General features: G+C 35.6%; 1 protein-coding gene across 4 annotated transcripts in view; it reads left to right on the forward strand.

The window, feature by feature from the left end:
* Positions 1-18,420, forward strand: part of LOC145686460 (uncharacterized) — a 191,521-nt gene that overhangs the window by 22,656 nt on the left and 150,445 nt on the right. For all 4 annotated transcript variants that reach the window (XM_081759782.1, XM_081759784.1, XM_081759785.1 and 1 more), the window contains exons 2-3: positions 15,141-15,565; positions 17,112-17,304. In XM_081759782.1, the coding sequence (XP_081615908.1) occupies positions 15,281-15,565; positions 17,112-17,304 (478 nt within the window). In that variant the 5' untranslated portion in view covers positions 15,141-15,280. The remainder of the gene's footprint in view (positions 1-15,140; positions 15,566-17,111; positions 17,305-18,420) is intronic.

Genomic DNA, 18,420 nt, shown 5'->3' on the forward strand with positions numbered 1-18,420 from the left:
TGGATTTGGCTTCAGAACGGAATTCTGCTAGATTCTCCTTGCTGGAAAGAGCTTTTTGATACAGGAATCTTTAGACACCTTATCCGGTAAACAATAATAATAATAATAATAAAGAAAATGTCATCCAGGAACAGTACATTGATAGCAGTTTCAAATTAATATGGACCTCGACTACTGTAAATTAATACAATTTGTCCGTCGGAGGGTTGAATAGCAAATGAGGGAATTGTTTATGATAACAAAAATTTATTTATAACACTATTATTAATAATACATTAATATTGTTACCATTTTTTAAAATATTAAACATATGGAAAAATAATAATATTTTAAAATATTTTATACTAGCATTTTGTCATTTTAAGAAAATAAAATTTATAATGAATTTAAATACAAAGTGGGTAAAATATTACTTAAGACTCTTATGCCTACTTTTTTTTTTTTTTTTTAGTTCTTTCAAAGATATTGAGGAATATGAAAAAAATGTAGAAAGTGAGCCAGGCACACAAAACACATATCTACAAAATACTAATATATGAACTAACAATAGCTTTTTCAATATCGCTCGTATAGTGCATAAATTGGAGTGCCCAATAACTATTACATCATAAACCATGAACCCAAGTCTCTGGTCTATAAGAAAAGTTTGGAAACGGTTATTTTTTTTTTCTTATTTAATAGCATTTTGTAGACACTGCCTGGCTTACTTTCTATGTTTTATTATTTTTCAATGTCTTCAAGTTATTGAATAAATTTTAAAAAAAGTGAAGGTGAGGTTAGCGAAGAGCCTTCAGTTAATAAAATATGAAAATTTTGAAATGCTATCAATATAAATAATTATTGGGTTCTCTGAAATTACACATTTTCTTTCTTTATACAAAATAAAGGTTATTTTGTAATAAAATTTAGAGATTTGGAATTTTTAACATACAAAATTATTGACATTAGAGAACATATCAGGACCTTGGAAGAGAACGGGCGAATCCCGAAATCGGAGTGTTGGGAAATAAGCTGAAAGATTTGCAGGCACTTCAAGATAGCAAGGGCGAATTTTTGTTTATCTAGAAACTCTGAGAATACTAAGGGCGAACCAGGGCGAAACGCGGTATCTATGTGTTGTCCAGACCTGTCTTATGCGAGGAAAAGAACGAAAAAAATAATCGATTTTTCGAGTTCGCTCTTTCTCTTCCAAGGTCCTGATATTTAAAACTTAACAAAACATATACAGAGCGTCCCAAAATATTGATACTTCGAAGAATGAGAGGTATCAGCTAACCATGGAGGAACTTAGGTCCAGTAGGATTCAGTGACTTGATGATATACAGATGGTGATCAGAAAAATGGAAACACCTGTAGTTGGCAACACGTCAGATGTATGGGTTGACAGTGGTGTCGTGGCGCCCGCAGCGCCGGACCGCTGGTGGTGGTATGTTAAGTCGGTCTCCATACTACGTCAGGCGCAGTGGAACAGCGGTGTCCAGTGGCTGCAGCAGACGGAGGTAGTGTAAAATGGAAGACACCTCAGATTTTTAAAGAGGGCAAATTGTTGGTGCGCGGTTATGTGGAGTGAGTGTGACGGCAGTGGTTACTGTGTTAGGTGTGTCGCGTGGGACAGTGTCGAAGGTGATGACGGCCTACACAACACACGGGAAAACCACATCGGGGAAGCGGAACAGTGGGCGGAAAAAAATCATGAGTGACAGGTCACGCCGGATATTACAGCGCATTGTCACGCAGAACCGTCGAGCCACTGCGGAGCAAGTGACGGAGGAACTTAATCAGCACCTCCCCCACCCTGTTTCGACAATCACAGTCCGCCGCAAATTACATGACATGAACTTACGGGGTCATGTTGCACAGGCCAAACCGCTCATCAGGGACCATAACGCTTTCGCACGCCGCAAATGGTGCCGCGACCATGTAACTTGGACCGTTGAGGACTGGAAACGTGTAATATGGTCGGATGAGTCATCCTTCACTCTATTCCCAACCACGGGCCGTGTTTGTGTGGAGAACGCCCAAAGAAGCTTATGATCTGCAGCGTCTCCGCCCAACTGTGAAATATTGGCGGCGGTTCGGTGATGCTGTGGGCCGCAATATCATGGTTTTCATTGGGTCCTGTGGTCACACTTAGCGGACGAATCACTGCCAACGATTATGTCGCAATTTTAGGAGACCACTTGCATCCTATGCTCCGGATGTTGTTCCCGGACAATGACGCCATTTTCCAGGATGATAATGCACCCACTCACAGAGCTGGCGTTGTTTCAGCGTGGTTTGAGGAACATCGGGATGAAGTTCAACACCTCCCCTGGCCCGCCCAATCCCCAGATCTCAACATAATTGAACATCTGTGGTCCGTCTTGGAAACACGACTCCGGCGACGATTTCCACCTCCATCCTCTCTCACAGAACTGGCCGATGCCCTGTACGAGGAATGGTGTAAAATTCCACTTGCTACCATTCACGACCTCTATGCCTCCATCCCACGTCGCATCAAGGCTGTTCTGAAGGCGAAAGGAGGCCTGACACCATATTAATCTGGTAAGTTGCAATTTCGTTCAGGTGTTTCCATTTTTCTGATCACCATCTGTACCTATGTAACTCGTCATAGGATAGTGATATACTTAATCTTTACTTGTGTCAGAGACTGAAAATTTGTTGAAGTGAAAAATATACATTACTCGCTATTAGAGCTTATAGCTCATGTTAAGTTCATTACCGCCGATACATAGGGTGATCGGCACTCTGTTAAACGATGGACTAGAAAAGGACTACTAGACACTCAGATTTTAGATATGGTTGACTTTTTTATTTGGGAATTTCAGACTTAGAAAATTATCTGTTTTCCTCTAACGATGTGTAACAAGGAATATGATCTACAGCTGTGCAAATTTTCTTTTGTTTTCGCGTATGCAATGGAATAATTGGTGAATCATCCATAAACTACACTTGGATCATAAATGAAATGGGAAATTCATTTTCAACGCACGCATAATTCCAATTATTATTATTATTATTATTCGTTCCCAGTAGTTTCGCTTTTATCGCAGTTTTCTGTCTTGGATCAAGTGAAAATAGCTTATCACCGAAATAAAAAGATTTTGGATCACGGTTATTCGTATTGAGCTTCTATATTTCCATTGTTATATATATATATATATATTAATTTGCAAAGAGATTTTGTTAGAAACTACTTGTAAGTTTACGAAAAGTGCTGATATGGATAGCCGGACTACGTAAATATGCGGTATGTCTACAGATACTAAACCGTACTTTCTAACTAGTACATATAATGCAATATTTATTAGTTGTCATACATTTGAAGGTTCGTTTTTAATCATTCTCCCTCCATCAATAGTTATACATTTATAATAATTTATTAATGATGATGCAACAGTTTGCTAATTATAGGCTTTGTTTATGGCACACTTGTGTTCAAATTTTTTCCGCATATGTAGAAACTACATAAATAGAAGCAATTCCCTTCCTTATGATAAAAAATGTCACATGTCTTCTTGGAAATATGCAGAAAAAGAAAACATTTCCATAAAGATATTTCGATAAAAAAAATTAAGAAAAAAGCAAACTTATAATTTAAAAAAGAGATCTCTGAAACTTTCATCGCAGGATTCTAATTTCCATTTTCGTAATTTCCATTTACTATAATAAAAAAGAGAGTTATTTCGATTTATGTAATTTCTACAGACATGCGACAACGATTTTGGTCACAGGTATACATAAGTTCAAGTCAAGTTACGATCTCTCTCTAATCATTCTTTGAGCCAGATTTTGTATCTTTTTTTTCCGTTGGCAATAGAAATGTTAATATTCTATAAAACAAGATTCTTTCAGACAAGACGTGTAAAAAATATAACCTTAATGCAGCATTTGAGGAAGAGGCACAAAAATCCTCTTTAGACGGGAGGTCATGCCACTTATGGGAAATCCTCTGATAGCACGCCTCTCCAAAACTAAGTAACAGATACGAGATTTCTCTATTTAATATCTCAGAGCAATGAAAGAAAAGAAAAAAATTGTGGTTAGAATTTGCGGGTTCAAATTATCTTAAAAATGTACCCATTTATTTTAAGTATGCTGTTGAAATAAGAGTACTTCATAATATGCAATTCCTGTTTTAGTGTTGACATCTTCCAGAATTTGCTAAAGAAAATTAAAATGTGCTTGGCAACAATGAGGAAATAAAGCGTTTTGAGGAATTGAACTAAGTTACATGATTACTGATATTTTTTTCTAGAGATATATCATTAACTTAACTCAGTCAGTGTTATGTACATACATCGACCTATTTATGATTAGTCTCACTGACATTTTCCTTTCATATGTGATGAAATTTTCATCATGCGACTAAACTTAAAGATTTCAGTTTCAGGTAAGAATTTTCATTAGATGCTTTATTTTAATTAGGTATTTGTTCTGTACATTCACAATGAAATATTATTGTAATTGATTAAGGACCTGTACATTCACAATGAAATGTTTTTGTATTATTCATTATTGTAGTTGATTAAGGAAAAATAGGTTATTTATATATCATTATTGCCGTGTTTTCTTGGTCTTGTTTTTCCATCGACATGGGAAATTCTGTGTGTCTGATTATAGAAAATTAAAAAACAAAATTCTGAGAAACCGGGAAAAGTCAGGGAATTATTTCGTGTAATTCTTGCAGTTATCTTGTTAATAGGTAATATGAAGCATTAATAATTGGCTTTCACTAACCAGTTTCAGAATATAAATGTTACTCCTGGCTTAGAGAAAACATTGCGATTTGTTTCGAGGGGATAGTAATATTTTTACTGAGGTGTGTTTGCTATTCGTTTATAGTAATCATAATTATAGCTTAAAAAGCATATTGTGACTTTTAACTCCAGTGATGTTAATACTATTGTTTGGCACTTCTGCTGTTTACATAAAAAAAAAAAGAAAAAGAAAAACTATTGTGTCTGAGTTTCGTGTTTTGAAGTTGAATATTGAAAGTTTTATCGGTTTACGATTTATTGAAAAGAATTTATGAAAATACAGACATGAACGCTTCCAAGTGATCAGTGTAAAACAATAAAATACTAAGAATTCAGTTTTCTTTCTTTTTTCTTCCATTTCTTAAAGGAAGCAGTAGATTTTAGTTTTAGCTGTTACCTACATGTACACTTACGTATAGGATTTGAACAACCAAACTAAAGAATAATAATATACTGATTCACCTGTAATGTTCCTTCATAATATATTTTTAGCCAATATTTCAACTGAACTGATGGTTAGTCTTCCTCAGGGCAACAGGCTAAAATTCTTTCCCTGTATGCATGTCTTCACATACGGTAGTTATGAGAACTAAAAGTAAATTTATATTTTTTAAAGTTATTTTGATTATGAGTTTCTTTGTAACATTTTCACAGACATCTTGTACCTCACTGGTTAAGAACTCTTAACCTGTTACTGTTTATATAAATTCAATTAGTTTCTTTTTTCTTTCTTTTTAAAGAAGTCACTCAATGAGATTTTGCGCTAATCATTATGTCTATCAATCGTTGAGCGCTTAAAATTTCTAAAAGTTCATAGTTGCCAGATCAAACACTGTTACCAATTCCGTAACCATTACAATCCAGAATTGATGATTTTTTTAAAATTTTTAACACCAAACAGATTTTAATAAAGTATTTTGAAGTCCTAAAATTTAATTTTGTAATCCCAGTCTTTTTAAGTTTTCGTTATCTGTGTTTAGTAAAGGGTATTTTATCATAGTGTAGTATGCTTCAAATATATTCCTTCCTATGGTGGAGGAGCCCTAATGTAAAACTGTTACATTTCGTTATTATTATTATTAAATATTCTGCTTGTTGGTAGGTCCTAGGACTAAAGAGGTTTTTTGAAGTTTGGGCCTGGAAGTGTTTCTTCCACGTTTCTCGATCTTGAGCTTCCTCGTTTAACTTTCAATATTTTCTCCTATATTTCAAATCATCGATCAGTTGTGTTCTTCTTTCTACTCCTCGCTTTCCTTCCATCTTTCCTTCTATGGCGGTATGAAGAAGACAATTTCTTCGCAAGATGTGTCCAATCCAATTGGTCTTGCTACGAAGGATGGTGGCTAAAATCGTCCTCTTCTCTCCTGTTCGTTTTAAAACGTCTTTGTTTGTTTCTCTCTCTGTCCATTTTATCTTCTCCATCTTCCTCCAACATCACATTTCGAAGCTCTCTAAATATTTCTTCTCTAGTTTCCGTTGTGTCCAAGTCTATGAACCATACCATCCAATACTCCGTATATAGCACTTGACCAACTTCTCCCTTCGTCCAATATTAAGCCTGCTAGTTAAGAGTGATCTTTTCTTGTTGAGTGTCTTTTAGACTACGGCAATTGCTGACCTGATCTCTTTGGTGCAGTAAGCGTTTCGTGAAAATACTTCCCAGATACTTGAAATTATCGACTTCTGCAAGTTTTCTTTGTTCTACTCTTACCCGCAAGAGCGCGTTTCCACAGGATAGTTTCATTACTTTTTACATTTCATATTGAATGTTTAGTGATTTGGAGATATATTGACAATCCTGATATAGCTTTTTTTATTCTCATGAGATTCCCTAATATGTTCCTTCAGTCTGGTGCCAATATTTCTCTTGGTTATCGCTATATATATAGTATCACACGAACACGTCCTAGTAAATACTATTAAATGAACGTATGTCCACGAAAAAGTTTTTGTAATGACTTAATGATATTTTCATATTAATAGGAGTCTTAAAACTAACTCCGAGATGTATCTTTGTACTAGTTATTTCTTTGTTTTTTAATTTGTACGAGATCCCTGAAAACAGCGGGAGGGAGATCCAACTAGTATCACTGTTACTTTTTACTTTTATTTACTGTTGTTATTTTTACGACGTATCACTGTTAGTTGACTCAACTATGTGAAGATCTGCATAGGAATATAATTTAATCCCTTTGTCCTGAGGGAGATAGAGAGTTAGTTCAATTGAAATATTAGCTAAAAGTATATGTAGGGGTGATCAGTATATTGTTATTACTATTGCAAATTGTGTTCTACATGCCCAATAAGTAATTATAAACTAAAGAACTTGGTTTGGGCATAGAATTGTATGTAACCCATGTTATTAGGTCTAGACAGCAATATATATTTCAGTATCTGTGACCAGAAGCATTTTGAGGCATTCCGCTTGTAGTGACAGACACATTATGTAATTCTGGTTGTGTTATATGTTTCCTTGAATAATACAACAGTGTGTCGATAATGTTGAGATCGGGTTACTATCAATATTTTTCTGTCATACTATAATAACAATACTATTCTGTCAATATTCTTGCTTATACTGGCACTTGGATACATGATGATGCCACTACTGAATGCAGGTTGGAACTAGTGGGTGTGTTCCAGAATAATGAGTAAACATTCCAGTACTACACAGCCTTTGATTTGCATTAATTGCATTGTTGGAACTGGCATTGGCCTTAGTTACTTTACATAAAAGATATAATTATAGAGCATAATTCTCATTGACATGAATCTCTCATCGAAAATTCTTACAGAAAAAGGAACAAAGTGTCGTTCCTTTGTGCACTGGCGCAGCTGTAATCTTTGTATTCGTACCAAAACTTCCACAGTTATTCCTGTTTTATGTGTTTCCCGCTTGATACGACCCCCATCTTCAACTATCGTAGATACTGTGATTGTAATTATCCCTCAAGTTCAGCACAACAGTTCGTCCTGTTTTGAATTCTGATAGCCGCCATTATATTTCGTTATTCTAAATGTTCGATGTATTTGATAAATGGAGGAAATAACCGATTCTATGTACATATCCCTCTATAGATTCGAATTTAATTATATACAAAGTGAAAGATTTACGACTGGACCAGGAATCGAACACGGATCTTCGGGTCACCGTGCCGATAATTTAGCCATTACGCTGCTCGGTCAGCTGTCTGAACAGCCATGTATTCTATCACCCTTGAGGTCAGTGTTTGGGTACTCAATGACTGTGCTCCAGCTGTGATATTCAATTATACAAGAAAAATTACCAGCATAGTTGTAGAACGTGGACCGCTTTATTTATCGGTGTTTGATTCATTTTCGAGTGCCTATATATATATATATATATATATATATATATATATATCTTACATGTTTCAGAGTAAATGTTAGAAGTAGGTGTGCAAAATATTCAATGGCGTTATTTGTATCAAAAGCATTTTACTTCAGATTCTTGTAATCAAAATTAGGTAATTCAAGGCAGTTAAAATATATACACAATATGCAAATAACATGATAATTAGTTAATTGCTATTAAACAAATATAAAAGAGAAAATTTTTAGTCGAAACTTGAACGTTGAAATCGGTTCAGCATAGAGTTCATAATATACACTGAAATAACACTTCAGGGCAGGGATAAAAGTGAGGGTAACGCAGGCGGACGTCGTTTCCCCACTTTCAAAAACTATCTATGGTGTCCCCCACTTTCTAAAAAAAATACAATAGTCAAACATAGGTAGGGGAACGGCATGACATCAAGCGTTCCCCTACCTTTTCAGATCCACTTTTACCCGTGCTTCAGGCGATAGTAAATATTCATTTTTTCACAACGATACGTTCTTCTTTTCATGTAAAATTAAATGTATTGCTGTTTCATGAAAATAAAATGTCAGTCTCCACGAAATACAGAACGACAATGTGTTTGAGGAAATTACGCACTGTATTCTGACTTTTGCGCTATGGATAGAAATCCTGTCTACAGAAAGATCGTCACTATCATCCTTACAATATCCAAGTTATCCATAAGCTTGCTGAACGGTATAAATCGAAGTGACTACAATTTTGCATCTAGTTCTTGGAGCATCAAGCTGAAGGTGATACTGTGAACAGGTTTTGGATGTCAGATGAAGCCCATTTTCACTTCTCCGGATATGTAAACAAACAGAACTGTCGTTTCTGAGCTTCAAAAGACCCATGTGAATTGATGGAGCGTCCTATGATAGCGGAAAAGTGACAATATGATGTGACATTTTATTTTATCCCAACATGTTATCGGTCCGTGTTTTTTGACTGCACAGTGGGCACTTACGCAATGCTATTTTCAAGAAATAGCGATACATATTAATTCTTCGCAACTAAAAGAATGTATCGTGAAAAAAAAAAAAAAAAAAAAAAAAAAACCTTTGAAAGCTATTTTATTTTCGAAACCGTAAGGGGTTTCCGGCTAGCTATTTTTTTTAAATGTAGATTAAAAGGTAAGTTTTAATATTTATAGTTGCTCAGAACAAAAGGATACCGAATTCAAACTGACGTGTTCAACTGAGTTTCCTCACCTACTCCTTTATTATTTACACTAGTTTTAATGGTACCTGAAATTTGTGCTAAAAATGAATTCAAAGAAACGTAGAGGACACACTTAAAATGACGTAGTTAGCACTTGTTTTAGATGAGGTACACCGAAAATTGAGTTCATCGCACGGCATAACCCTTAATGGAGTAGAATTTTAATCTTTTTACGGACTATTTCCAGTCTTGAAAAGTCAGTGTTGTCCAAGTGGCCATAAGTCATGCTAATTCAGTTTTAAATAAGAAATTAACAGCTTTTTAAAATAAATTTTACCTTTAGCTTACGTTTCTTAACAGGAGTCGAATTAGTCTGTTAAAAATTTAATTCATTATGTTATTCAGAGGAGCATCCTCGCTGATTTCAGAACTTTCGTAATAATAAAATTAAGAGAATGTGAGTGAAGCACACAAACTTTTTGCTCAGCTATGATCCATTACTGGATTCAACTCCTATATGAATCTTATTCTCTTATAGCTGCACATCTTCTGACGTAAAAAGTTGTATCAAATTGGAAAGTAATTCTTTATTTTAAACAGGGTGGATTGATTTAAATCAGTCTGATTTAAATCACGATTTTAATCAAGATTTAAATCACTTGATTTTTTTAATAAAATCGTTGATTTAAATCAAATTTCGAAATAAATTAATTTAAAGTGAAAATAAGTAAAATCCCGTTTCTGTTCTGTTATTTCGATTATGGAAGATAATAATCATAATACAATGAGACTCAAATGTATGTACAACACAGTATGAAAACGAGTATCATGCAGAGGATGATTAGGAAAATTCCCGTTTTGAACGGGTAACGGGAGAATCCTGCTTTCTTGTTTTCGTAACATAGGGTTTTTAAATCGTTAACTATTCCAACGGAGAAATCACCATCGACATTTAAGACAAAACTTCTTTTATGTCCACGTCTATTTGTTTGTTTCCAGATAATAGGGGCGTATTTAGAGGGGCCCGATCCCCTTTCCGAAACAAAAAATAAATAAATATATAAAACTTTAGGCGAAATTTATGTACTAAATACATAGAACGAAGTTCCTCGGGATCGTAATACGGCAAATTTTGGATGCGTTAAAATATCGAATAATACTTTTGATAAAGTGGATTCTTTCAAATATCTAGGATCAATATTAACAGACGAAAGCGATATCTACGAAGAAATTAAATGTCGACTAAAAGCAGGGAATTCGTGCTATTATTCAGTTCAAAATCTCTTGTCACGAATTCTGTCCAGGAATTTGAAGATTAAAACATATATGCTTGTTGTTCTCAGGCTGTCTAGCAAGCAAGCATAATCAAATTCCATGACTTTCCCTGACAAAATTATAATTTTCCCTGACTCTGTCATTCTTTTTTTCTTAGTAACTCATGAAAAGTAACTTATATTTAAATCATGAAAATGAAATCTTTCAGTTTTACGTCCCACGGTTATGCCGGTTAGGCTAAAGGAGACGGTGATGATGAGTAATGAATGAAATGATGGAAGTGGGAGGAAACAGAAGAACCCCGAGAAAGCCCACGACCATGGTGTTTGTCCACCACAAAGTTCACACGGTGCAAGCTGGGATCGAACCAGGGAACCCAAGCACCGGAGGTGAACGCTCTACCAGTGAGCCACCGCGCCCCTAACTTATATTTAAAGTGAACTGTAAGTTTTCACCATTGTTTATATGCTTATACAATATTCTACAAACGTACAAATGAACCAATTCATTTATCTATAATTTATGACTATTTTAGTGGCATTTCTTCACCCCTCACAGCCTGGGAAAGATTTTTCCCTGATACACAATGAAATTCCCTGACATTTTGCCGATCCTGCAAATTCCCTGACTGGTAGACACCCTGCTTCTGTATGGTTGCGAAACATGGTCGCTTACTATGAGGGAAGAACGTAGACTGAAAGTATTTGAGAACAAGATCCTGAGACGAATATTCAGACCCAAGAGGAGCGGGAATGGGGGAAACTTCATAACGAGGAACTACTTAATTTTTACGGTTTACCAAACATTGCTAGGGTCATCAAGTCTAGGAGACTCAGGTGGGCAGGTCATGTAGCCAGGATGGAAGAAAATAGGAACACTTTCAAATTCTTAACTGAAAGACAATCGGAAAACGGCCATTAGGAAGATCTAGGCGCTGATGGGAGGACAATATTAAGATGAATCTCGCAGAAATAGGAATACAAAGTGGAAACTAGATCCAGTTGGCTAAGGATAGAAGTCAGTGGAGAGTTTCCGTGAACGCGGCAATGAACCTCCGGGTTCCATAGTCCATAGAGTTAAACAGTTAATTTTGGGCGAAATTTATGTACTTTAGATGTATTTCGTGCCGCTGGGTAGTTTCGATGTTTTAAAAAATATACTCCTGCAAAATATCAGGAACTCTCGTGAAAAGAAAAGTGTCATGTTGATAAACGTTGCTGTACGTTTTTTCCTTAATGCTTAAGAAATATTGTTTCGGATTGAAATAGGTTAACGATTGAGGATTAATTCGAAATTAAACCAAAATACTTTCACTTAAATGGCATAATTGTCATTTAATATTAATTCCTAATGTTTTTTCTCCAGTTCGCGACTTGTTTTATACGAGGAGAAAGATTTGATTTAAATCAAAAAAATCGATTTAAATCAAAAAAATCAACAAAAATGATTTTTATTAAAAAATCATGATTTTTTTCCACCCTGATTTTAAGCAATATGACCACAATAATTAAGATAGTTTTCCTGAAAAATCCAAATTTTTAATTTTCATTCGCTAGTAAAGCACTCTTCCTATCTTGTAGTGTAGGGTAAAAAATTTAAAGAAAAAGTCCATGGTAGTTGGGTTAAAAGCTAAGGTTAACTAACTCTATGGTCTATGGAACCCAGAGATTTACAAAGGCTCTCCATTGACTTCTATCCTTAGTCAACTGGATCCAGTTTCTACTTTGTATTCCTATTTCTGCGAGATCCATCTTAATATTGTCCTCCCATCTGTGCCTAGGTCTTCCTAATGGTCGTTTTCCGATTGGTCTTCCAGTTAAGAATTTGAAAGCGTTTCTACTTTCTTCCATTCTAGCTACATGACCTCCCCACCTAAGCCTCCTAGACTTGATGACCTCTAGCAATGTTTGGTAAACCGTATAAATTGTGTAGTTCCTCGTTATGAAGTTTCCGTTATTCCTCATTCTCGTTTCTCTTCAGTCCGAATATTTGTCTCAGGTTAAATTTCGCTCAGGTTAAAAGCTAAGATTAAATTTCGTCTTCTCTTTTTGAATGATAAGAAGTGGGATGAAGAAAGAAGTAAAATTAAATTAGACAGTGAAAATTCTACAACAGAATCATCGATCATCGCAAAGTTAGTATATCTGTAATCGAACCTACGAATTTTCACTGAGGGCAAATAGATCTCTTTAGAAAAGCTTATTTAACAAGCAAGCTTGCGCTAGATGTTCAAAGGGACATAGAAATAACACCTAACATACATACATACATACATACATACATACATACATACATACATACACACACACACACACACACACACACACACACACACATATATATATATATATATATATATATATATATATATATATATATATATATGTCATGTCTGCACGGCAACTCTGAAATAATATGACTGTATTCTCTTTTTAAGTCTAGCATCCGCTCTCTACTCGTAAACAGTGGTTACAGCTTAGGGGAGACAAGGAGTGCGCCTGACTTCTCTGTTGCGCTTATCATTGCCCACTCTTTTGAAAGTTGAAATTTAGATTTTCGTGTATTGGGAGTGTTGATGTGATTTCAGATTTTCAAAATTAACACTGCGTGTGTAATTACTGATATGAATATTTCTATTATCGATTATATTTTACTGTTCAAGATTCCAAAGTTGGATATTCAATGAAGTTTCAGCATTGTCTGTCATACCCATCTATAGAAGTTCTACTAAACATAACTGGATTCTAATAATCTAAGATCAGTTTGTTATGTACCAGTAAAGTGGGGATTGTCTGAAATCAAGGACAAGCCTTGTCTTCTACATACAGCGTTAAATCTCAAAGTAATCTCCATTAGCATCCAGAACCCTTTGCTAACGCACTTGCAGCTGCACTTTTTTTTTTCTTTTTACAATAAAATTTAGGGGCCTTGGAAGCAAAGAAGTTCGTGAGTGCGTGGCACATGTCTGTCTCGTTCTCGAAGAATTTCCCCATGAAGGTGGTTGTCCAGGAAATTATACAGATAGTAATCTGATCGCGTTAGTCCAGCACGTACAGTGGATGGTATAGTGTCTCTCAACCAGGTCATTGAATAGTATTCCTGGTTGTCCTTGTCATGTGTGGTATCGCATTGTCGTGAAGGAACAGCACACCCTTGCAATTACCTAACGCTGGCTTCTGCTGTAACGCATGTTGCACTCGTGGCAATTGCTACGAGTACAGATGCGTAGTGATAGTCTGGTCCGATACAAGGAGCTTGTAATACACCTTTTGGTGACTGCGGTGCGGATAAGTCTGATTCCTCGGAAACCTAGAGTCGTTCGCCAAGTTCACATGTTTGACTGCTGTTCTCTGTTACTGCCTTTAGTACTTCGTCATCCAACATCTGTGGTCACCCACTGCGAGGTTCGTCACAAGTTTCAAGCCTCACGACCTGAAACTGCCTGGTAGTGCATTCATTCACAGCATCTTCCCCAAATACCTGATGTAATCAACGGATTGGTGCGGCCGCTGAGAGTCCTACCTTCAAGTCATATAGCAAACAACCACGAACGAGCTCCTTCGATGTTTTATTTTCTACGATACTAGCCAAGCTGTGATTGTTTGTGTGTGTGCGTCACGTGCCTGTCACGTGTGTGCAACGTGCACCACGTGGGGGGAGGGAGTAGGCCAGGTCACACTAACCCCCATCGCTTTACCAACACGTGAATCAGTTCATTTCCTCTATGTTAGCGCTTCATCAAATGGGAGGTCAAAAACAGCAAGAACTTTCTAATTCCTTTGTATACTTGAAATCATAAAGAGAACCACAATTCTTATTGGTGTCGGGTACTGATTTGACATTTGGTACTTACAAGTTACGAGAAATTTAGTTCAGGAGCTGATTAACCCAGGCAATCTATAAAGCAAACACAAATCCTTCATTGAGAACAATAGGTTCTCTGGTGTATTCGCTGGTGAAAATGGGAATAAATGCATTACTAAATGGGAATTACTAAAAATAACTACATAACCACTTCTTACTTGGCCTTACAAGGAACATCATAGCACAATTGTTCAGCAGGAAACTGCTAGACCGCACATGCCAAAAGTCATCATCCAAAATACTTGAGATTTCGATGCTGACCTGATATTACTAGTTATTTCTTTTTCTTTTATTTATTATTAGTCTAAGAGACACTAAGATGTAGCTACAAATACGACTATAGCAAATAAAATATCAATTTTTACTGCAGGTTCAGCTTTAATTTTCTTTGTAGTTAATAAAGTCCATCAAAAACAGCAGGCAGCCTATATTTGTCAATAATCATTACGAATTTGTGTCAACAAAATAGAAATTTGCTCAAGTTTTTAATAGGAAATTGTAGGAAATTGATTTCTGTAAATACTCTACTTTTTAATCCATTACATGCCTCGACTCTGTGTCCGTTCCGAACACTGCCCGAAATAATGCCCGTTTTTGCGTTTTTAAGTGCGGTCCCGATTGAAATTATAAGTTAATGATAAATGCCTGTTTATTAAAATTAAAATTGGTATCCAGATTTTCACATTAAACACTGATTTTGAAACTGGAATTTGTTTCAGGCTCTTGGAATAGCGTAAATGAATGAAATGAGTCAATCAATCAGTGCTGGTAGCCCCTGTTTAATAATTACACAACAGAAACACCAGGTACAACAGTTAGTTTGGCGGCAGCTCAGCGAAGTGTGACACCAAATATTACAATGACTGCAAATTTCACCACACTGAATGACAGTAGTTTAACGGAACAGGATCTGTCTATGGCAGTACCTCCATTTCAGCCTCAACCAGCTACTCTACCTGGTGTACAAGTTCTTGGCAGTGGAGCTCCGACTCAGAGTCGGGATTCAGCTCGGTCAGCAGACCCTGAGATAATAAGATTGAATCAACAACATAAATGGATACACCAGCGTTTGGTGTTACTGTTGCATGCCCACAAGTGTCAGAGAAGAGAGAGTCAAGCAAATATGGCAGGTGAAGTATGGCAGGTAAGTGTACCTTTCCTTCAGTATTATAGTGATACTGAAGCTTTAATCTAGATATACTAATTTCACCACACAATAAAACGCAAGGGTGTTGCCGTCCTCAAGCCCTAACCATGAAATTTTGCCAGTGTCTCCTCTCGCGCTACATGGATAAAATTTCCTGAGAGTACGGTGTTGTCGAATTTCAACTAAGTTTCGTTATGTTAATTTTTTGTTTTATATTTTTGCTGTTATTATTGTTACCGTTTTATTCAAATGTTATAGTTATCTAATATTTTTTGTTGTTTGTTCACCATGTCTGCAAAGTTTGACATAATTGGTGCACTTGTCCTTTTTGACGTTTTCCCAAGATTGTGTTGAGAAGGAAGTTCCACGATTCGTACCAAAATCTTCCAATGTATTACAAATGACGCAAAAGATTTCTGTAATTGGTGTAGACCCTAGGCTTCACGAGTCATTGGGGCCATTCTAATTATTGAAGTTCATATATATATGACTATTTTAAAAATTATTTTCCTGAAAAATGTTGGAAAAATTCTTTTAAATACTATGATAAACAGTATATTAAGGAAGAACATAAAATTTAAATAATTGAGAGGGTAATCATTAATCTTTAGTAGACACGAAAGAATGGCTATAATCTGATTGAACCCCGTTCGACCTGCTGAATTCAGTAATTCGGGTGAAAAAGTATTTGTCTTTGAGGGAACTTTTTTCTTTTGAAGTATCATAGCACTATTCGTATATTCGTAAAGCACTTTCGTAAAATTTTTGCTTTATACACAACATTAAAGGCTTGAACGAATAACTTTGTCGTGTAGTTTATATGTACAAAAAAAAAAAAAAAAAAAAAAAAAAAAAAAAAATCATATAGACTTCAAACAGAATATATTATAAACAAATAGACTTGCATTTTCAGTAAGTCACAGACGAATTCTAAATTCTATTCTTTGCATATAAGTGATACGGTCAATGATGAAAATGAGAACAAATGTGTTTAGTTTTGTATTTCGAAAAGACTTTGATGCCAATATCAGATTATTTTGTAAATACAAAGGAAAATAATATAGTGGAACTTCACGTTTGTCGGATAGTGGCTGATATTTCTGCTTGCAAATTTAGCAGTCAGGAGAATTAAAATGAATTCAGGCCCTACTGAGAGAGTTACCCCAATGGACAGTGTGACAATTTTTGTTATTGTTTACCCAGGTACGTTGTGCAAGTGCATACAACTTGAAGTTTAATTAATATTTGAAAATATGGATCACAGTTTTTCGTTTTCAGCACAACGAAGAAATGTCATCTAAATCGCACGCAACCTGTGTCAGCTTGTATTTTGTAATAAGCAGAATTTAAAATCACATAGTAGGTTTAATTTAGAAGTAAGCTTTTAGAAATTCTATTTCTGTCAAATATTTTTCCGAATTAGACTCAAGTCATTAACTTGATTTGCAGTAATAGCGAAATATTTTCCAGTACATTGTTATTGTACTGATAGTCACTAACAGTACAGTATTAATTTTTTTTTCTTTCTTTCTTTTTTGCACAGTGTGATTTACCTAACTGCAAGATGATGAAAAATGTCCTAAACCACATGGCGAGATGTCAGGCACGAATATTGTGTTTAGTTCCACATTGTTCATCATCTAGACAAATTATTTTACACTGGAAGTATTGTAGGCGCATCGATTGTCCGATTTGTTCACCTTTAAAAGAAGCCAAGATCAGGAAGCCAAAATCAGGTGAGTACTTATTTAGGAGACTTGTCAGGAAAGTAAAGATATAGAAGAAAAATAAGATATGCAAGTAATGTATTGGACGAAAAAAAGAACTACACTAGATATACTGCTACATAGGCTATTTCTTCACGTAAGTGATACCTTTTTCTAACACGGAACAAGTTTTTGTATCCGAAAATGTTAAAACTCTGGCACTTTCATCTGGAATCTCGTTGTTAATTCTTCCCTTATTCTCGTCGTGTGATTCAAGTTTATTGTCAGTTTTGTCAATTGTGGTACACGTTTCCCCCTAACATGCAAATGTCTTTTTGTATTTTTACTTTCCTCGCAAGCCTCGTGTATTTATTGAATTTGGGTGAACTAATGGTGCACAATAAATTGAAATAGGAAGAAGTATCTTTCTCAAAGCAATAACAGTGTCTTTGTTGTGTAAGCAATGAAATCTTCCTGGGTCAGCTTAATTTACTTCATAAATAATGCTTGGAGGAACTAGGTTAAATCCTTACTTAAATGTAATTAATAAATCACAGTTTACAAAACATTATAGGAAGTATATAATTTTTGTATTTTCCTTTAATCGACTTATTTATTCAGGGGGGCGCGGTGGCTCAGTAGTAGAGCGTTCACCTCCGGTGCTTGGGGTCCCTGGTTCGATCCCAGCTCGCGCCGTGTGAACTTTGTGGTGGACAAACACCGTGCTCGTGCGTTTTCTCGGGGTGCTCCGGTTTCCTTCCACTTTCTTCATTCCACTATTTCACTCATCTCATCATCACCGTCTCCTTTAGCCTAACCGGCATAACCGTGGGACGTAAAATTAAAGATTTCATTTCATTTCATTTGTATTTATTCAGGATTAGAGTACTATTAGCAATAGCGATTGTTTTCAGTTTCTGATCTTGTATGCTTACTCCTCCCGTCCCCGTTTTTGCGCAGCAGACCAACTTCAACTCACATCGGATTTGTGTGTCAGGAACAGAAAAAAAAAAAAAAAAAAAAAAAAACCATAAGCGATATGCAAGCCTTTCCAATCTGAGCACCAAACATGACCTACTATAGCGAATGAAATAGAAAAGCTTGTTGTCATGAAAAACGAAAAGCTGATGTCAAATTGTTCTTGTG

This window comes from Thermobia domestica, chromosome 5 (genome assembly GCF_964235325.1).
Source record: "Thermobia domestica chromosome 5, izTheDome1.hap1.1, whole genome shotgun sequence".
In the NCBI taxonomy this organism is placed as follows: Eukaryota; Metazoa; Arthropoda; class Insecta; order Zygentoma; family Lepismatidae; genus Thermobia; species Thermobia domestica.